The following is a 23212-nucleotide window of genomic DNA, read 5'->3' on the forward strand; positions in this document are numbered from 1 at the left end:
ACGGAGATGTCTCGGTGGGAGATTATAAACTATACAGGGTACTTAACAAGATTGAGAAAGTAAGCTGAAAATAATACTTGCCAATGCATGCACACAAGCTCAACTTCCAACCTCTGGCAGCCAAATTTAGGACATATATTTGCACATTTGTGTTTGCTACAATATTAACTAACATCTGTTTGGGATTTACCAAAGATAGACACAAAATGCTGGAGTAACTCAGTGGGCCAAGCAGCATCTCTGGAGAAAATGAATAGGTGACATTTCGGGTCGGATCCCTTCTTCAGACCCTTTTTTCCGGAGTTGTTGGCTGACCCGCTTTGTGTTACTACACTTTGTGTCAATGTTTGGAATAAACCAGCATCTGCAGTTCCTTCCTACATATTCTGTTTGGGATTTGCCAGCAGCTCATTTTTATGCAACCTTACAAGACAGACAAAGGCTTTTTGGCCCTTCAGGTTTGTGCAATCATGCGAAGAAATTCACCTATGGACACTCCAGCAAATTTGCCTTCCAAAACTATCTGTCCAGAGCCCTTTTAAAAGACCCAACAGGTTCTTGTTCCATCATACTTTCAGATAGAAGAAATGTCTCCACAATTTCCCCTCCAGTCCTTCTCCCAACCAGTTTAGATGAATAGTCCTCGGTTCCCAGGAGAAATAGTTGAAAGCTGTTTCACAAAAATAACCATAATTGACTCCTGGTGTTGGAAAAACAATCACAACTACTAATCTCTCCACATAACTGTGATCACATTGATGGCGGTGCTGACTCGAAGGGCCGAATGGCCTACTCCTGCACCTATTGTCTATTGTCAATAACTGAACATTTCCAGTCATATCCAGCTGGTAACCTCTTCTGAAACCTGTTTCAGATTACAAACTTCACGATCAGAAAGCTGCTGTGACGTTGTCACTTAGGCTGCCCTGTGGTACCATGCCATCTTTACATATATTGTCCGTGCTAGCATCAGCAGAATAAACTGGATCAACTGTTTTCTCCCCAAAGCATTGTTTAATTCAAGCAAACCAAATGGAGAGTTGGAAGTGCTGTAAGTGCTGTAAGTGCTGATGCAGAGACACAACATCAAATGAGCTAAAGAATTTCCTTTATTTAAATTCCTTCTTTTATCTGGCAATCTTCTATGGTTTATGATCAGATAAAACTTGGCTACATCCAGGTACTTAATTTCCCTCTGACTAAAAATGTTAATGGGGATGGGAATGTTAACATTTATTAGATTTGCTGGTCGTGAAGTAAGTTGTGTTAAGCATGTATTTATGTTCAGGGAACCTTTTACAACTGCGAGGATTGTCAAGATTAATAAATATATCAGTTTCCGAATTGCTAGGGGTTGAGGCTACTTGGCTAAAAAGAAGATAGTGTGTCAGCCATGAGAAAGAGGAGCAGAAGTGGGCCATAAGAGGAGTATGTCTGCACCAGTGTTCTATTCAACTTTCCATCAAATCCACATCCCTACCTGTACGCACAACCCTCGATTCCACCTCCAGGGAAGATATTCCAAACCTTTCAAGATAAGAAATCCTTCCTCCTCTCTGTGTTAAGTTAGCACCTCCTCATCCTGAGTCCAAGCCCTTTGGCATGAGATCCATCCCAGCATTTGCCCTGTTACTCCCCTGAAGGATCTTTCAATAAGATCACCTCTCAATTAGCATGGACCCAACTTGTTCAACCTTTCCTCAGAGCCCTCCATGCCAAGGATCAGCCTGCGATGAACTGCTTCCGACAGTAAAATGTTTCCCGTAACAAAGGGATAAACTGTTGTTTTTAGTCAATGATGGTGGGGATCATTGGGCTCATTGTGGTACATGTACATGCATAGAAAAGGTTTAGAACGATATGGGCCATGCGCAGGCAAATGGGACCAGTTTAGATGGGGTATCTTGATTAGCATGGGCGAGTTGGGCTGAAAGACCTGTTTTTGTGCTGCGTGACTTTATAACCCTATGTTCTTCGAAGATGCCAAGGAGGTTACCAGTCAAATTCAAAGAGATAAAAAGAAGTGACCAAAAATGTGTTCAACGGTTGGTATTAAGCAATGGGAAATGCAATCTCCACCACAGGGAGAATGCTGAGAGCAGTGTGGATGGGATGGGTGGAGAGGAGGGGAAGCAGCAGATGTGAATGAGTGCGGAGTGATGGGGAAGTGTAAGGCAGAGCGGTAAGAGGAAGACAATCCGTCAGGCACAGAGGGAGCGAGAGATGCGACGAGTTAGCGGTGTTAACTCACCACTGGGTAAATATTTAATTTTGTTTTAAATTATGGGTAGAATTCATTAAGTATTTAGCTTAAAAAATAAAAAAAAGCTTAGTTGTTTAAATACAGAAACTTTAATTAATTAATTAAAAGTTGGATTTGTTGGTTGGGGAGTTTTACTGATGTACTTCAGTTGCAGGGGAGAGCATCGCATTCCTGCAGAAGGCAACTCAAATAGTCACAGAGTCATACAGCACAGAACAGGCCCTTCGGCCCAACCGTCCAAGATACCCCATCTTAGCTAGTCGCACCTGCCCACATTTGCTCCATATCCCTCTAAACGGTTCCTTTCCATGTACCTGTCCAAGTGTCTTTTAAATGTTGTTATAGTCCCTGCCTCAACAACCCCCTCTGGCAACTTGTTCCATACACCCACCCACAGTGATGTGTGAACAAATCACTGCCCTGTTCCATCTCTGCTACAAACGTCTGCACCTCGAGAAGCCTCAGTTCCGAGGTGTTGGATTGGACTCCAGTCTGATCGCAGGGCATCCGAGTGACACAGACAACTGGATGTTGGATCCTGGAGGTAGTCAGTGCCCTCCCGCCGGGTCCAACGGAGACCTGGTGCGTGGCCAGGTGACAGGGAGATAGATCAGTCCCTGAATATAGTGTAGTAGGAACCACAACCCTTCTCCCTCCCAGCATACTCATGGTGCTAACTACTGGTAGAGATGGGGAGAAACTCTGCAGGCTCCATGAGCAGTGACCACAGCTTCAGGAAGCCACTCAGCTGTAACGCCTCAGAGGAATAGTAATATTGCTGAAAAACTGGTTTATCTTTTAAAAATAAACACTCACATGTGGCCGGCATGCTCGTAATCATGTACAGTCTTTTCGCTGACTGGATAGCGCACAGCATAGAGTTTTTCACTTTGCCTTGGTACATGTGACAATAATCAACTAACAATAAACTAAACTAAAAGAATCTTGCATCTGGAACTTCTGTAGAGAAATCCAGTTACATTCCAGAATTAACACTGGTATCAGGATGAATGTCTGGGCCAGACTAATCGGACAGGGCCGGACTAATCTGGTCTGGTTACAGGAGCAAATTATTTGAAATGTCAGTGTTTCAGTTTTTTGAAGTTATATATACCCAGGTTAATAAAGGACAAAATAGTGAATAAAGCATTTTTGGTTTTTCAAGTTTGATTTGATATGGTGCAACACCAAAACCTATTACAGAATAACTGTAGCACGGTGGCGCAGCTAGTAGAGCTACTACCTCACAGCACAAGAGACCCGGGTTCGATCCTGATCTCAGGTGCTGTTTGTGTGGAGTTTGCACATTCACCCTGTAATCGCCTGGGTTACCTCCGGGTGCTTTGATTTCCTCCCACGTCTCGAAGACTTGTGTGAGTTTGTCAGTTAATTGGCCTCTGTAAATTGCCCCTTGTGTGTGGGGAGTTGATGTGAAAATTAGATAACATAGAACTTGTGAATGGTTGATCAATGGTCAGCATGGACTCAGGTGACCAAAGGCATGTTTCTATGCTGTACCTGTCAGTCAATCAGAAATTAGATATCAAGGGAATGCCAATACTGAACAAGGAAGATTGGTTGGCAGATGGATGGAAGAGGGTGGAGAGAACTTGTACATGGTGGGTTGATGGGATGTGACCAGCAAGGGTCATTGCCTGAACCACAGCTGGTTATAATCTGTATCAATGACTTAGATCAAAGGACCGATAGAGGGGCTTGGGACCCAAGACAACACCTTTGTTCTGATCTTTTGTTTGTGACTGTTGAAAATTAATATTAAAATTGATATTAAAATCTGCATATGATTGAATGTTCAAAAGGAGTAGCCATGAATTGATTTCAGTCTGTTCCTTCTCTTGTATTGCTGTTGGTCAACATGGTGCCGTAATGCAAGCCTGCAGGACACTTCACCCCAGGCAAACTCTTTAGAAATAATAACATCTTATTATACTGTTGACCTTTGTGCTTGCAAACTCTTGACAATATCCTTCAGTTCCACATATTGATGACCCCCAAATCCATGTTGAAACAAGCTCGGATTTATTTTGGAAGACAACAATGACACTGTGTGCTTTATCATTGTTTTGGTTTGATTCAATCTGTTTCTATCAATCTTCTGAACTTGCTGACATTTTTCAGAAAAAGCAGGATAATTCATTGTGCGGGAAAGAGAAGATAATTGATTAATAGTGTGACTGTATTTAAAATTCACATTCGAATACTTGGAAAAATGTACTGATGGACATCAAAGGTTCTTTTGCTTTATATGGAGCCATTTAATTCTGACGGTTTCAGTTGTAAACAGCTCCATCAGCAGCCGTTGAAAGCTTTCAATTCTCCCCGTTGCTGTTGTCTGCCTGATCAGCTGTGTCAGTGTGCTTGTGGGATGATGTAAAGGCTGCTATGTGACAATTAAAAAAATCTTGACAACTGAATGCAAAGGAAGGGTTCGAGTGGATAATGCTGAAATCTTCTTGTTTCACATCATCTTGTAAATACATTGACTGATGAAAAGTTCCGTGTGGCATCAAAAACCCAAACAAGGAGCCACATCATGTCAATGTCTGGAACAGCACTTTTTATCTTCTCAAAAGTTTTTGTCTACCAACAGAAGTTCAAGGCAAGGATTCCTCAGTAAACCCCAGCGCCACAAGCATCAGTCAGCTTATGGTGAAATGGTTGAGCCAGAGAGTGATACAGCATGGACGCAGGCCATTTGGCCCACTGAGTTCAGACTGGCCATCAAGCACCTGTTTGCACTGAACCCCCTGGTTTATTCTCCACATCCCATTCTGCTCCCCACAGACCCTACATCTTATCTACACCAGGGACAATATACAGTGCGCATTTTAATCTACCAACCTGCACTTCCTTCGGTATGTGAGGAGACCAGCGGAAACCCACAGAGTCACAGGGAGAATGTGCGAACTCCATTCATACAGCACTAGTTTGTTGGAGTTGCACGGCAGTGGGACTTCTAGCTGCAACACTGCATGACTGCGGCACCACCTAGTCCAGCAGCAAACGGGATCTCCTGACATCCACGTTTGCACTCCCAGAAAATGGCAACCTGATGGTAGCTTGGCAGCAGATGCCACAGCTCCATTGCATTCGCTGCATCAGATTAGCTGAATAAAGGTGCATTTTTCCTATGGTAACAGCCCATGTCAAAATCGGGTCGAGGGGAGATTGAATCTGGGGTTCCCAGTTCAGCATGAAAACTAGGTCAACCATAAGGAAAGGAGAGTAATGACTGACAGGAACTTGGATGTGACTGCTGGTTTCCAGACCTATCATCACCAATGTTTGTTAGTAGGACCATTATTGCAGCTTAGTTTTGTTTAGAGATTCAGCACGGAAACAGGCCCTTCGGCCCACCGGGTCCATGCCGACCAGCGATCCCCGCATGTTAACACTATCCTATAGCCACTAGGGACAATTTCTTTTCATTTACAAAGCCAATTAACCTTACAAACCTGTACGTCTTTGGAGATGTGGGAGGAAACTGAAGATCTCGGAGAAAACCCACGCAGGTCACGGGAAGAACGTGCAAACTCCGTACAGACATCACCCGTAGTCAGGATCGAACCCGGGTCTCCGGCGCTGCATTCGGTGTAAGGCAGCAACTCTACCGCTGCGCCACCGTGCCGCCGTGTAAGGCAAGGGACGGGCTGAAGGGGTTTGCTCATGTTGCCAACATTGTAGCAGCAAATGGAACTGCATGGAAAGAGAATTTTGACCACAAGCCAAAGATGCAATCCACCAAACCAGCTCATTGTGACTGTCAATCTGCCATCACATTGTTTCATTATCAATCAAGGTTCATCTTTATTCTGGGACTACGAGTTGTGTCTTGTCAAAATAAATGATGAAGGCAAAAATGCATATTTAAAATGCACCCAGGTGGGCATTTTTCTTTTAGGTAGCAAGAAATAAGCATGGAAAAACAGGTGTTTCGGCCCACCGAGTCGACACCGATCATCGATCACCATTCACACTAGTTCTATGTAATCCCACTTTCTCATCTGCTCCCTACAAACTAGTGGCAATTCACAGATGGTCAATTAACCTACAAACTCACGTGTCTTTGGATTGTGGGTGGAAACCGGAGCACACGGAGGAAACCCATTTGGTCACAGGGGTAACATGCAAACTCCACACAGACAGCATTTGAAGTTAGGATCAATCCTGTGTCTCTGGCGTTGTGAGGCAGCAACTCTACCCACTGCACCACAGTGCTGTTCTTTTGTGTTCTGATAGAAAACATCTAGTCCCAGCCAGCAGCAGAACTTGTTAATGGGACAATAGCCTTCACATTAAAGGGTGTTCAAAAATTGTCCTTTTTAAAATCCCTCTGTAGATCTGAGGTCCACATCTCCTTGTCTAAAATTAGACATTTAAAAAAATAAAATTGAGGAAGAACCTTAAATTCCCAAGCTTTCTGCAGTAATGTTAAGCTATGCAATGTCTTATAGAGCGAATGAGATCAGACGAAGGTGTGATGGACACCTCAGGAATGAGGCATTCAGAAGATCTTTTCAGATCGTTGATCCCCTCAGTTAATAGTTTTTAAAAAAATGATGGTTTTGAAACGATCCAACATTAAAATCACTCAAACGACTTTATTGAAATGACTCTTACAGTAGTGGTGTCAATTTTATTTAAAGTAAAATGATAAAAAATAATTCAGCAATCCTGCATTCTGAGCAAGTAACCCAGGGATGGATGTATCACGATATTTTGTTTGCTGTTCTGAGTTCCCGCTGAGCTTAGTGGAGATGCTATACATGTCCATAAATTGGTAAACAACTGCTAATGTAGCATTTCTAAATTAGTAACATGCTACCTAATTTCAAGATCCTTGCAATCTATTTTTTTATATTACCAATTACAAAACAGCCATCATTGCTAATGTGGTTTATTACAAAGCCAATTGGCTTTGTACAATGGAGAACACATCTTTGAGTGGGTTTCGGTGTGGAGTGAAGGAGAATGACCTGTTTTAATTTAATTCACTTCTACAACTCAGTCGTTTCCTTTGTCCTAATAAATGAAGGACATTTCAGAAAAAACACAAAATTAACTTGATGAGTTGGGACCATTGGCTATCAACAGGTTGGGTGCATTGATTCTGGGACACTACAACATTAACCACCGCCTCAGCAACTGTGATCTACTGAGGACTTTGTTTTGGTCGCACAATGGACTTGTGGTTATGGTTCGGTTACAGAGTATTACTGATTATTAATTTATTGTGTTATCGATTATTTATCGATTATTTACTTAATGGGCCTCTTAAGCAGCAGCAAGTAAGAATTTCATTCCATTGACGATACATATGACAATCAAACACTGAAGATAGACACAAATTGCTGGAGTAACACAGCGCGACAGGCAGCATCTCTGGATAGAAGGAATGGGTGATGCAACGGGTCTCGATCAGAAAAGTTACCCATTCCTTCTATCCAGAGATGCTGCCTATCGCACTGAGTTACTCCAGCATTTTGTGTCTATCTTCGATGTAACCAACATCTGCAGTTTCTTCCTGACAATTAAACGCATTTGGAACTCTTTGTTAGAATATTGTAAACAGATGGTGTCATTATGTTCTTTTGTAAATAAAATCAGTATTAGATGCCTTGTCCTTACACATTTCCTCTATGTATTTCAGATGATGTGCCTCCTTATTTTAAAACCGAGCCAATTCGCTCCCAGATCCATCTGGAGGGGAACCGCCTAGTGCTGACATGTATGGCTGAGGGAAGCTGGCCCTTAGAGTTCAAGTGGTTGTACAACAACATCGAGCTGACACACTTCTCCCTGGAATACAGGTCAGAGGTCCCACTTGACATTTTCATTTTGCAAAAGTGGAATGAACAGTCAGAGAAAGTTGTTTATGCAAAATCAATCAATGTCTTTTAAAAAGTACTGGATTACGTTCTGCAGATGGGAAATGTTTGAAATTTGAAGGGTGGAAAATGGTATAAAAAGCAATTTATCTCTCTCTAATACGAAACAATCAGCCACAGACGAGTCTGATTTTGTTGGATTTTGTTAAGTCCCATTCAAGGAACCTTAAGCAAAAATCCAATGCTTAGATTGCAGTGCAGAATTGAGCAAACTCTGTCAGAATTGAGCAAACTCTGTCAGAATTGCTCAAACTGTCAGAATTGCTCAAACTGTCAGAATTGCTTATTTTGGATAAAATATTTGTTTAGTTTAGAGATACAGCACGGAAACAGGCCCTTCAGCCCACCGAGTCCTCCCCGACCAGCAATCCCCGCACACTTGCACTATCCTACACCCTCAGGACAAATTACAATTCTACCAAGCCAATTAGCCTACAAACCTGTATTTCTTTGTAGTGTGGGAGGAAACTGGAACACCCGGAAAATTCCCCATGGGGAGAACATACAAACTCAGACAGCATCCGTAGTCAGGATCAAACCGGGGTCTTTGGTGCTGTAAGGCAGCAACTCTACCGCTGCACCATCTTGCTGCCTAAATATTGATCCAAGACCATGTCTGCTCTCTGAGCTCGACGCATTTTTCAGTGAAGAGCAGGGAAGTTATCCATCATTTCCGAGCAACATCTATCTCTTAATCACTACCACTAAAACTGAGTATATTGTCATTAGATCACTGTTTGTAGGTGCTGAGTACAAATTGGCCACCAAGCTACACTTCAGAAAGTACCCAACTTGCTCTAACGTCCTTTTGAACATTTAGAGGTTGTGAAAGTGATATAAGTGACATCAACCCAAGATTGTTTATTGTCTTTTAACATTGGATCAACAATTAATGATAGAGGGAATTGGGTATTAAGAAAAATCGAACACTGATCTGGAATGGATCTGGTTTGATGTGCCAAATAGTTTTTTATTGCTTTGGCATTACTTGTGTATGTAATGATATTGTCATGGATTGTATGCCTGCCATTCTTTTTGAAAATGAAAAAGAGGTTAATTTGTATTTTCTAATGGAATTTAGCATTTAGGATGGATCACTAATGCAAATGTTGGTGTGATTCTTAGTCATGTCACCCACTGGACGAAAGCAAAAAGGTGTTGTGACATAAAGCACATGTGGTATACTTCCTATTGACTATTAAATCGGGAACATTTATTACGTGGTTTAATAAAAACATTTTATTAAAGAATTAAATAATGCTCTCAGTGAAATGTAGAATTGCTGCAAAGTCAGCAACAATGGTGGACCCGGCGTGGGGAACCGCTGTGAGTGGGGGGGGAGGGGGGGGGGGATGGGAGGAGAGGGGGAGGAGGAGGAGGGGGGAAGAGGGGAGTGGGGGGGGGGTAAAGAAGGGAGGAGGGGGGTGGGAAGATGGGAGGGGGGGAGAACAAGGGTGTACCTGGCACGGATTACTTTATAATTTTGTCAGCTGCCTTTATGTGGTGACTATTGCATACCTTGGGTGTGCAAGCAAAGAATTTCACTGTGACTTGTTACATGTGACAATAAAGTATTCAATTCAATGGTGTGTTTAGGAAAAGAGTGTAGCACAGGGCGGAGTCTGAGCTTGTGCTTGGTTCATCATTGCCAGTGAGTAATGAGGAGCAGGCTCGATCCATTCAGGACTGTGACAACGGTGCTATTAGTCAGCTGCAGGGCATGGTGTGTGGCGATGCACTTGAATGGAAATTGCCAATCCTCCTCAGTACTGAATGTGAAATGTGGGCTTTTGAAATATGATTTACTCAAATTAATTTTTTCTCTAGTTAAACTAAAATAATGATTCTATTTCTTGCCCTTCTCCCTTTTATGGCTGAGCCTATGAAATGCTAATTCAGAGAAGTGTAAAACGACAAGAGCAGAAATCGGATCTGGTGGAAAAACATTGATGTTGCTGTGAAGATTTGCAATCACGCCACCGTCTCAAACATCCCATGGCTTTAACGTGAACTCAGTACAATAACACACTTACTCGTCCATGACTGTGAAAAGTTCACACTAACAGCATGCTTTCATACATGGGAGGTACAAGGGGCAGCTAAAGACAACTCCTCAGGAGTCAGTTGTCCACCTCTTCGCAGAGTGTGGATTTGTGAAGAGGGTCTGGAGAAGGATGCAAGGGTCCTTTTCACCGTTCATCCTGAACAGCTCTGGAACAGAGGATTCTCTGATTACCAACTGTTCCAGGGACACATTCAGTGATGGACGTCGTGTGGCTGGAAGATCATCAACTCGGTAAAAGATGCTCTTTGGTCTGCCCGAAACTTGTTGGACTCCCAGCACAGCGAGATGTCCATCAGGGAAGGTGGCCAACTGCCCATTCCCGACTGCAGGAGTACGTGCTGAGGGACTTGCTGAAGCTTGCTGAGGGACTTGCTGAAGCTTGCTGCAGCTGATGCCAAGGCTCTGTGGTGCAGCACGACAGTCTAGGGATCTTTCACTGTTGGACATTGAAATTAAATCTTTCCCCTCTCACCTTAAACCTATGTCCTCTGGGTCTTGATGTCCCTACTCTGGACAAAGCCCATTTCTTCCGCCTTATCCTAAATGTATGTATTTTTTATCGTATCCACCTCTGATATGGTTATATGTTTCCCTCTGTCAACCCTCATTATTTTATATAAGCAATGTCCCCTTTTACTTCCTGCATTCCAGGTGAACAGATCACTCCTATCCAGCCTCTCTTCATAACTGAATTGTTCCATCCCAGGTTATATCTGGGATATTGAAGTCTGAAGAAAGGTCTCGACCCAAAAAATCACCCATTCCATCTCTCCAGAGGTCATAAGGTCATAAGTGACAGGAGCAGAATTAGGTCTACTCTGCCATTCGATCATCTGTCCCTCCTAACCCCATTCTCATGCCTTCTCCCCAAAACCCCTAACACCCATACTAATCAAGAATTGATCTATCTCTGCCTTAAAAATATCTTCTGCAGCCTTCTATGGCAAATAATTTCATAGGTTCAACACCCTCTGATGAAATAAATTCCTCCTCATCTCCTTCCTAAAGGAAGGTCCTTTAATTCTGAGGCTATGACCATGAGTCCTAGACTCTCCCACTAGTGGAAACATCCTCTCCACATTCACTCTATCCAAGCCTTTCATTATTCGCTAGGTTTCAATGAGGTTTCCCCTTCCAAACTCCAGCGAGTACAAGCCCAGTGCCATCAAACACTAGCTCCTGCTGCCTGACCCGCTGAGTTACTCCAGCACTTTGTGAATATTCTGATGAATCTCCTCTGCACCCTTTACAGTGTGGTCTCATGTTTGCAATAGCCTGGTTCTCAGAAGTGCACTCAGTACTCCACTTGAGGTGTATCCAAAGTCTTATTCTGTTGGGTCAGAATCTGGTTTGGTATTCAGTGCCCCGACTAATGAAGGCCAATATCCCTTACATCTTCCTACTTCACATTATCTACTTCCAGTGCTATCTTCAGTGATCTCCGGATTTGTACCTGGATAGGCAGGAGGTAGGGAAGGTTGGGAGTAGTTGTTATTGGGGATGTCCACATTTGGCATGCAGGCATCGTTGAAAGGCCAGTCAGCACAAAGATGAACAGGTAGGTCCCTGGGAGGAAGATAGAGAAGGAGAGCAAGGTTCGGGAACGACAGACTTTTGCAAATTTAGTCGCAAAGGAAAAGGAAGCAGACATAAGCTGAAATCAAACAGGGAATTTGATGAATATAAAGTAAGCAGGAGAGAACTTAAAAAGGAAACCGTGAGAGCTGAAGGGGCCGTGAAATGTTCTTGGTGATTAGGATTAAAGAGAATCTCGAGGCATTTTATGCATACATTACAAACAAGAGGGTGACCAGGGAGAGGGTAGGACCACTCAAGGGTAAAGGAGGGAATTTATGCCTGAAGCCAGAGGAAGTGTACAAGGTACCAGACGATTACCAAGGGGAGATCAGGGTGGGGTATGTTGGGCATGTTGATATCAAGAAGGAGAAGGTGCTGGGTCTCCTGAATAATATTCAGATGGATAAATCCCCATTTTCCCAGATGGAATCTATCTTATGATATTGAGAGTGGCATGAGAGAAGATTACAGAAAATTAAATCTTTGAATCATGTTCAGGTGTCCTAGAGGATTGGGGAATAGTCAGTCGTGTTCCTCTGTTTAGGAAAGCCTGTGGTGACAATCCAGGAAATTGTGGACAGTGAGCTTCATATCAGTGGAGAGCATTAACTCGCATCTGGAAAAGCTAAGAATTATCGAGGATAGTCAGCATGGCTTTATGCCCTACACACTTGATTGAGTTCTTTGAAAAGGTGACAGAAGCGATTGATGAGAGTAAGGCAATGGATATTGTATGCACGGACTTTTGTAAAGCATTTGACAAGGTTCCTCATGGTAGGCTGATCCAGAAGATTAAGGCACATGAGGTCCATGGTAACTTAGTAGATTGGATGCAAAATTGGCTTGGACATAGAATTGAGAAGGTAGTGGTGGAAGGGCAATATACTGGCTGGAGGTCTGGAGGTCACTAGTGGCCAAAGTTTAAAGGAAATGTGTGGAGTACGTTTTTTACGCAGAAAGTGGTGGGTGCCTGGAATATGCTGACATGGGGTGTGGTGGAGGCAGATATGATGGTGGCTTTTAGAAAGGGACATGGATATGCAGGAATCAGAGGGATATGGATTACGTGTAGGCAGAGGAGATTAGTTTATCAGCATCATGTTCAGCATGGACATTGTCGGCCGAAGGGCCTGGTCCTATCCTGTGGTGTACTGATCTATGAACAAAGTTTGATCTTGAAATAAAAAAGTAAATACTTAACTGACCTAATAAACATGGAGAAAAAAAGGCACAAAGTGCTGGAGTAACTCGGCAGGTCAGGCAGCATCTCTGGAGAACATGGATGAGGTGAGGTTTCTGAAGAAGGGTCCCAATCTCCAGAGATGCAGCCTGACCCGTTGAGTTACTCCAGCACTTTGCGTCCTTGTGTGTAAGCCAGCATCTGCAGTTCTTTGATTCTAATGGTAAATATCAGGGTTGTAAAGATTATCCAGGAATGAATGTGCTGCAAATGCAACTTCTACGTCTCTAATTGTGCAACTCACAAAGACTGTTTCTCAGAATCCACAGCAGTCCTTTGAGACCTGGTATCATTAAGCAGGTTGATGTTCCCACAACAGTGCTGACATCTAGAGGCAGGCTGCATTTGATATCCTGAATGTTCAAAGACACGTTTACAGATTTGAAACCTCTGAAACAATGCAGCTTGTTTAAATGATCAGTTATCTTTTTAATGAAAGGAGGATTTTGGTAATGTGCTGAAGGTTAAATGATCGTATACATGTCCAGCCTTGACATGCATTAAACTGATTACATTCTGAAACAACATCGAATGGACCACTTAAGATTCTATGTCTGGTCATTCCACATTCTACTCCATCTGACAAACTGGTTACAAGAAGCCAAGTGTCCACTTACATGTCCACAGTCACATTCACATTTGTGCTTCTGTCTGCATTACTTGTGGAACTTGGGGCTGCCATTGGCAGTTTTAATTTTAGTTTTAGTTTAGTTTAGTTTATTATCAAATGTACCCAGGTACAGTGAAAAGCTTTTTTATTACATGCTGTCCAGTCAGCAGAAAGACTATAATTACAATCGAGCCATCCATAGTGTACAAGCACATGATAAAGGGAACAGCAGTTTGATTTTGAAATAAAAAAGTAAATACTTAACTGACCTAATAAATATGGAGAAAAAAAAGGCACAAAGTGCTGGAGTGACTCGGCAGGTCAGGCAGCATCTCTGGAGAACATGGATGAGGTGACGTTTCTGAAGAAGGGTCCCAATCTCCAGAGATTCACAAAAGGTTCACAAAAATGCTGGAGAAACTCAGCGGGTGCCCGAAACGTCGCCTATTTCCTTCGCTCCATAGATGCTGCTGCACCTGCTGAGTTTCTCCAGCATTTTTGTGTACCTTCAATTTTCCAGCATCTGCAGTTCCTTCTTAAAAACATTGATGGAACAAGACTGTGTCGGTGACCCGAAACCAGGTTACCTGTCGAGGCATTGTCCCAAAACAGCGCCTGTCCATGCCTTCCATAGATGCTGCCTGGCCAGCTGAGTTCCTCTAGTGTATTGTGTTTTGCTCAATTTCAGCTTCTGCCGTCTCTTGTGTGTCCATACAATGAGTTGTAACAGTTGCTGCTGTGACATGTTCATTGTTTCCAATCAGAGACAATAGGCTCGTGAATGAGTTTTCGGTTGAGCCAAACATGAAGCTTGAATAAATGCAAAATCTTGCTGAAGAGCTTGGAAGTGAAGGTACCTCCCTTCCGATATTTCTTCAACAAATGTGCGCAACGGAAAGGGAATGGATTCAAAATAAGGAATGAAGTAGGAGACGTCTGTGAAACTCTGGCAGGGGCTTATGGAAGGAACGGCTGTGCCTCTGCTGCAAAATACAGTGCAAACTATGCACAGTAAATGTGCGCAAACGTGTAGAATACAAAATATATTTTATAAGAACCAAGAACGTCGACACAAAATGCTGGAGTAACTCAGCGGGACAGGCAGCATCTCTGGAGAGAAGGAATGGGTGCTGGAGAGAAGGAATGGGCGATCTTTCGGGTCGAGACCCTTCTTCAGACGGATTAAAAGAAACACATTCCCTTCAATCTTTGAACAACTGAAAATAACATATCCTGTAGATAATGAAGGTTTCTGAACTTCTGCAGGTTACTCTTAATGCAGTAATCTGGCTCCAGTTTCATAAATGAACAGCCATGTAGGATTTGTATTGTAATTAGATTTTTCCAAAAATACATCAGAATCATTCAATTTAAATTCATTTGTGAACTTTTCTCTTGAAATAAATCTAGGGATAAATGAAATGTGACCACAACAGATTAAAAGCAGCAATGACACTACCTCATTTCCAAAGTATCTACATTCTCTCGGGTGAAATTTAGAAAATGAATTAATGGTGAGGATAAATAACCCTGTTGTGGGATCACAGGGAGAATTACTATCAGTAAATGTTTAATGCGACTGGCCGCAGTCAAAATTCAAAACACATTGTATTTTTGCAATTACTATCCTTTTCTGAACTGTGCCTATTCAGAATAGTGCTAAATTAATTCAAACCTGCAGTTATCTATGTTCTTAATCATGTAGTGATTTAGAATATAATAAACTGCATAAAAATTAAAACGATGTCCAATGATCTTTGACTGATGTAATCTGAACAGTTTTGCTTTACTTTGATGAAACTACAGGAACTGGTTTCACTTTCAGATCATCATTGATGTAGTCTGTCTCTTTATTCCAACTAATGGCTTGCTGTTGGCTCTGATATCTCAGCGGACAGATGGGTTTCATTTGGGTAAAACATGATGCAAGTGGAAACTGCTGTTTTTTCATCATAGATATTTGAAGAGTAGCGATAAACCACAATAAATCAGACACTCAAAGCTGAAAAGTTTCAGCTCTCCAGAAAACAAGGTCTGATCTAAACAGTAAATGGAGCAAATTATGTGGAAAAGACTTTATTTTAATTAAAATAATAAATTGTTTTAGAACAATGTAGTTAGATGTAAAAAGTGGATTCTGCTAATCATATGCATTCCTTTCATTTCTGCTCTGCCATATAGTCTCCATAAAGCTTTAATTTCCTTTGGAAGAAAAGGAGTTCTTTACAGTCACCCAGAGTTAAATCAGGCAACGTCCAAAATTGATTCTGACATCCGATTTGTTCCTTTCATCTTTGTGTTTGATCATCTACACTACTTCTCCAGAACAGTTGTGTTATTGGACACAAAGAATGCATGATGGAACAATGCGGGTAAAAAATATTCACGGAGTATAAATTCGAAAATTCTGCACCATGAGGCTTTTGATGGAAATATGAAGAGCAACAAAAGCCCAGACTGTACAGAAAATGTTTGATAAATCCTACAATCTAGCCATTAGTCATTATTCTCGCAACCAAAGAAACTTGCATTTTTACCAAGATAAGCAATTTTTTATTCAGTTTAAAAAAATGTATTACAATTTATAATTTGATAATTATGTGCTCCAGATTCAAAACTTCCTCAAAAAAGGGCTAGCCATCTTGCTATTATCGTTCAGTGTTTGCATTAAATGAAGCTTGAATGAAGATAGGTGACAGCATCTCATTGTTTGATTCGATGAGTGAATGTTGATTGCCAAGTGCGGGAATAAAGCTGTCAATTGATACGATGCAGTGGATATCTATTATTCATATTCCATCCATTGAATAACTTCCTTATGTTGGGAAATGTATTACTAAAACATAGCTTACATTTGTTACGACAAATGGACCTTAAAAATGTTAAACGTCACGTCATCAACTAACTTCAATGAATTAGTCTTTTGATCTCCAGAAAGTGGAAGGTTTGTGTCGGAAGGAGCTGCAAATGCTGGTTTACACGAAAGATAAACACAAAATGCTGGCAGCATCTCTGGAGAGAAGGAGTGGGTGACGTTTCAGGTTGAGACCTTCGTTCAGATAGAAGGTTTGTTAATGTTAGAAAAGTGCAAGCCATTTATGCAAGTCAAAGATAAATGGAGGTTTGGCTTTGCCAAATTTCTTATTTTATTTTTGGGCAGTCCATATTAAAAACATGAATTTCTGGCTGGAAGAAATGGATCAACAACCAGATTGGTTAATGATGGAAAAGGAAGACTGTCTACCTTTTGAAATTGGACCGATCATATTTGCCCCCACAAAACTGCACAAAAAAACCTATAAAGAAAACCCCATAATACATAGTGGAATACGAATTTGGAAACAAATAAAAAAAGATTTAAAATTGAATAATATACCACTCTGCCTTCCCATTGTAAATAATCCTTTATTCAAATCATCCTTTATGGACAAAGGTTTCACACAATGGAAAAATTATGGAATCAAAAATATAGGACATCTTTATGGTAAAGGTACTTTTTTTTCATTTTAAGAGTTACAACAGAATTACGGACTGCACTCAAATAATTTCTTCAGATATCTACAAATTAGAGATTATGTTAAATCTAATACACAAGTCTACAGGAATAGGGAATCAGAAATTCTTGATGAATGTTTGAACAAGCATCCTAATACTGAAAAACTAATAGCTTATATTTATAACACCCTACTAAACAACGAGGTACCACCGACCGAACCATATAGATACAAATGGGAAAATTAAATAGGTCACCCTATCACGAAAGATATGTGGGACGAAAGTTTACACCAAATACATCAATGTTCATTACATGCCAGACATACTTTAATACAATTCAAGGTCTTATAACCATATAATAACCATATAACAATTACAGCACGGAAACAGGCCATCTCGACCCCTCTAGTCCGTGCCGAACACATAGTCTCCCCTAGTCCCATATACCTGCGCTCAGACCATAACCCTCCATTCCTTTCCCATCCATATAACTATCCAATTTATTTTTAAATGATAAAAACGAACCTGCCTCCACCACCTTCACTGGAAGCTCATTCCACACAGCTACCACTCTCTGCGTAAAGAAGTTCCCCCTCATGTTACCCCTAAACTTCAGTCCCTTAATTCTCAAGTCATGTCCCCTTGTTTGAATCTTCCCTACTCTCAGTGGGAAAAGCTTTTCCACGTCAACTCTGTCTATCCCTCTCATCATTTTAAAAACCTCTATCAAGTCCCCCCTTAACCTTCTGCGCTCCAAAGAATAAAGCCCTAACTTGTTCAACCTTTCTCTGTAACTTAGTTGCTGAAACCCAGGCAATAGACTAGTTACATAGTCTTACATAGACTACACCACTCTAAAATAAAACTAAATAGAATCTTCCCACAAATCTCTCCTATTTGTGATAAATGTCTACATCTAAAGGCTAATTTAACACATACGTTTGCAAACTGTATAAAACTTAAACATTTCTGGACTGATATTTTTGAAATAACTTCAGAAGTTATTAATACAAAACTGGACCCAGACACAAAATTAATAATACTTGGAATATCAGAACAAAGCTTAACACTCACAACAAATCAAAGAAATTTCCTCAACTACAGTATAATAACCGGGAAAAAATTAATATTAAAATTTTGGAAAGGCCCTACAACCCCCACAATTAAAATGTGGATTACGGAAATGTCGGAGACCCTATACTTAGAAAGAATTAGACTTGTCTTAATGGACAAACAAGATCTTTTCCATAAAATTTGGGCTCCATTCATTAACTATCTGAAGGGATAGATTGGCACAGCACGAGGACCCAACTGAAACTTGAACTCAGGACCAGATGAAAAGCTATACTTTATAACCTACGAACCTATCTCCATTGATGTATTACAGGTAACCCATTCCACCTCCCTTGTTTTTCTGTTGTGTTTTTTTTTTTCTTTTTTCTTTGAACTCTTCTTTGATTACTCTTTCTCCCTCTTTCTATAAAAATAAAAACATTAGAAGCAGAAGTAATTGATAATGGAAAATTTTAATAATGTATGACTGATGTATACGAAAAGTTTTTTTACTATAATATGTAACTACATTTTATAATATGTCTACTTCTAATAAAAAAATACAAAAAAAAAAAGAAAAGTGCAAGCCAATGAGTCATCTTGGACTCTCTTCAATGCTAAAAGTTGTGGCCAATATCGGTTGAAGTTCAAGTGTATTTAAACAGGTTTACATGTAGACATAGACCTCTTACTGACGGCCGATTGCTGCTGCATTATTGATGTTACTTTATTTCACATTATACAGACACAACATGCTTGAGATATTTTGGCCCACAATCACAAGATATGAACACAAAATTAAAAATTAATGCAAAAGAAAGAAAAATAGAAAGGATCACATTCCAGTTTTGTGCTTCCACTCCTCATCCTAATTTCATGCTTGGCTTTCAGTCCCAACCCAACAGCTAATCTAATTTCATCCCAACTTGCTGCACTATTTAGTTCTCTCTCACTCCAGTGCCTTTTTAGCTTCTGCTCCACTTCACTGGCTCCTGACTTCTCATTTCACCCAGGCTATATCCCTTTTATCTGTTTTCATCAGTTGGAGGTGCCAACAACCGTAACGTTTTTGAAGATAGCTTACATCCTTGTGCAAAACAACAAAGTGCTGTGGGAACTCAGTGGGTCAGGCAGCGTCCGTGAAGGGAATGGACAGATGGTGCTTCGGGTCAGGACCCTTCTTCAGACTGATAGCATGAGAGTTCCTTGTGACTCTATCCTACATCCTTTCCTGTGTGGTTGGATCAGAAGGCCTGATTTCTCATTGGTGTTGTGACAGGTTTGCTTCTGTCTGGATTAACACATAAATGGCTGGGAGGTGATAGCTACAAGAGAAAGAGTACATTGCTCAGAGTTTATAATCATATATTTTTGAACCAGGGAAATCAACATTTTCTCTCATCAATATGAAATTTCTGACTGCCAGTGTGCATTTGTCAGCCCAGAGTGTCGGAATCATATCATGTGCCTGACCTCAAATCTTTATCTGTCGAGAAAGGTTTTCTCTCGAACTATTCCAATTTAACAACTGAATATTTTATGGAGGAGGAGACATGGTGAATTAGAATTATATTTAACAAGTTTTTACCCTTTTAAGAACCAATCTTATGTTTCAAGTTCGATTACAATCAATGGGTAATTATGATTAATTGAAACACACAAAGCGTTGGAAAGAGCTACAATTTTCACACGGCTACTAACCAGAGTTATTTTATAGACAAAGAAATGCCTATTACTATGATATGTACACATGTCAATTGAAAATCAATTGAAAATTAAGCTACATTTATCAACAATTTATGTCCGACACTTTGATTTTGTGACCAATCAAATTCTAATTTACCAAACTAATAACAAAGTATAAAATCAACTCATGTTAAAAATCAAATATTAATGTAGATTTAAATGTTTTAGAGGTGCTGGCATGCCGTACCAGCGCATACCATCGTACAACGGCACTGTTAACAACTAATCATTGCAAAGTGTCGGAAGTGTCCAACTCCTTGTGGCAATGGACAATTCAGAGTTCACGTCTTTCTTGCCGTATAATTAACACCAGACAACTCACCATTAGCCGGACCCAGCAAGCTCTGCACCAACGATATAATCTTTTGCTCCAAAGTCAACCATGGCTTGTTTCTTTCATTGGCTAAAGTCAAAACTCAGAAAAATATAATACAACTCCTGCAGATCCCTTCGATGGTGGGGAGGTCAGTACCTGTGAGGGACCGGCTAATGTCCACCATTTTATGTGGCCTCCTTCATGCCTGGGCTTTCGAATTACCGAACCCGGCTGGCAGTACGGCTAGTGCTGCTTTGGCTGACCCCATAGACTTTTCTCTATCTAAAGATTCAAAGTACTGGAGTAATCCAGCAGCATGGATGGGTGACGTTTTTTGTTTTGTTTAGTTTTAGAGATACAGCATGGAAACAGATGCTTCAGCCCACCAAGTCCATGTCAACCATCGATCACCAGTTCACACCAGTTCTATGTTATCCCACTTTCTCATCCACACCGTACACACTGGGACAATTTACAGAGATCGATTAACCTACAAACAGCATGTCTTTGGGATGTGGGAAAAAACCGGAGCACCTGGAGGAAACCCAAGTGGTCACAGGGATAACGTGCAAACCACGCAGACAACATCTGAGGTCAGGATCGAACCTGAATCTCTGGTGCTGTGAGGCAACGGCTCTACCAGCTGCGCCACTGTGCCACTGGAAGAGCCATTCTATTCTGAATCTATATTCTCCTGCTGTTGTGGTAGGATCCACACCGAAAGCCTCTGGATTCCAATCCTCTAACCGTTGTGCCTCTGCACCTAATTCCTGTGTGGGGGGAAGCTATCTAATTACAATTAAAAACTATGTTGTTAAGTTACAGTTCAATTACTGAAAAAAACATTCAGAATTACAAATGTAAATTTTTCAGTGTCTACACACATTTGGAAAGATAATACAGGAAAAAGGTTATTTAATCCATGAAATAACCTGGTGGAGGTTTATTAGCTGAGCTGAAAATGGGTTTACGATTTTAAATTATTAATGATGTTCAGTTTTCTACTGGTGAGTAACCCGATTAAAAAATCACTGTAAATTGCTTTAAAAACCCCATCCTGCACCATTTAGTAGTTTAATTAGTGTGCACAGCGTAAATTGCTGAGAAAATTAAATATTTTACTCCATGAAACTCTTATGAACAGGCTAAGAAAATGTGTCTAAGAAAATGAGACTCATCTGAAACGCCTTCCCTGATCTTGCATTTTCCCTGAACGAGCAAATTGAATGTGAAATCAGCATAAAAGATCATAGAAACAAGAATGTAAGTAGGTTTGGGCATAACCTGCTGTAAAATGCCTGATCTTTTGCACAAGTTCAGCCAATTAATTTTGACTGGATAACTTACAACTGACATTGCAAAATTAAAATTGCATTTGAACAAATTTAAACCTCCAAATTGTTCAAGATTTCATTACTTCCACTGAATGCCTATTTATTCTATTCAGTTATACTGAAAGTCACATGTTTAAAACTGGATTATTTCTCAACTAGTATCGATTTCATTCCTTCCATCACTAAAGGCCGTTACTTTCTAGCAAGGTCTGATCATCTTTTGCAAATAATTTAGAAGATAGGAAACTGGTGACAGTGTTACCCCGATGCAATAAAATTGATTATGTGGATCAATATTATTCTTCCTGAAAGATTTTTTAAAAGAGCATAAAATTATTACATTGACAATTGATATTTCATCTAATTCTCCCTAAACTCCCTGGGACCAGTTTGTCTTTCTTGAAACCTGTCGTTAGTAGACACCCATACTTTAACTGCAACTATGACAATGTGGTCCTCTTCAACTGAACTAAATTCTTCTGCAATGTTTAAAAGTTCTAGTAATTTGGTGAAAATCATGCAGTGAAGGGTGAAGTGTGTTACAAATTTCCAATGAACAGTGTGATTGACTAGTTTACTGGTTTAAGAAGGAAGTAGGCATTTGGACACAAAATGCTGGAGTAACTTTGCTAAGTTAGGAATCACTTTTAGTTTTGCACCACAGATGATCTTCAGAGAATTGCACAGGTATGACATACACCTGTACGTGGTGTGGGAACTGGGACTGCAGATCATAGAAGAATGGATGGACATGTCCAATATTTTCCAACACCAAAAATGCCTCACTTTTCCCATTCAGAGACTCATGGAATTTTAATTCTTAATCAGTAATAATTTCAATTCCTTCTGAAGTGAAGGAAACAAAAGGAAAGATATTTTGAAAGGATTTAGTGTACTTCTTCCAACCTACACTGACCTTTCTTTCTTGGGGATTTGCTTCTATTCCAAAGCAAGATCTTTGAATAGAAATGTTCTCTTACATCTCACAGCGGCTCCTAACAAGAATGTTGCTTCAGAATTGGTGGCCAAAAGCCTTAGCAGCTCAGGATGAAGTCCCATTTTAGACAGCCAGTGGAAATATTGCTAATACCGAGCACAAGTTGCCCAATCTTAAAGATTCTGGGGCTTGGACCCCTGACAACTGCTCATTGACTGGCTGGAAGTATGAGGCTGGATGGGATTTCCCCATCCTTAGTTAAAGGATACCAGGCTGACAAATGGAAAGTGGCATTTTGGACAATGTTTGAGTTAATGGGTGTGTAAAGCTGCAGCAAGGAACAACTGCATTGTTCTGTATCAGTACATAGGACAATCCAACACTCTTGATGTTGATAGACACAAAATGTTGGACGAACTCAGCGGATCAGGCAACATGTTGGCTAAAATGGATAGATAGCGTTTTGGGTCGGAAACTCTACACTACCTGTTGTACTTGTGCAGAAACAAGGAACTGCAGGTGCTGGTTTACAACAAAAAAAGCACAAAGTGCTGGAGTAACTTAGCAAGTCAGACATCATCTCTGGAGGACATACATAGATAACATTTTGGGTTTGATTAGTCTGACGTAGCGTTCGAACTTCACCTATCATGATCTCCAGAGATA

The 23212-nt window shown here is 40.7% G+C and overlaps 1 protein-coding gene across 3 annotated transcripts in view; it reads left to right on the forward strand.

The window, feature by feature from the left end:
* The window catches only part of sdk2 (sidekick cell adhesion molecule 2), a 659639-nt gene that overhangs the window by 293108 nt on the left and 343319 nt on the right, over window positions 1-23212 (forward strand). For all 3 annotated transcript variants that reach the window (XM_033044544.1, XM_033044545.1, XM_033044546.1), the window contains exon 2: window positions 7935-8094. In XM_033044544.1, the coding sequence (XP_032900435.1) occupies window positions 7935-8094 (160 nt within the window). The remainder of the gene's footprint in view (window positions 1-7934; window positions 8095-23212) is intronic.

This window comes from Amblyraja radiata, chromosome 26 (assembly GCF_010909765.2).
Source record: "Amblyraja radiata isolate CabotCenter1 chromosome 26, sAmbRad1.1.pri, whole genome shotgun sequence".
NCBI lineage: Eukaryota > Metazoa > Chordata > Chondrichthyes > Rajiformes > Rajidae > Amblyraja > Amblyraja radiata.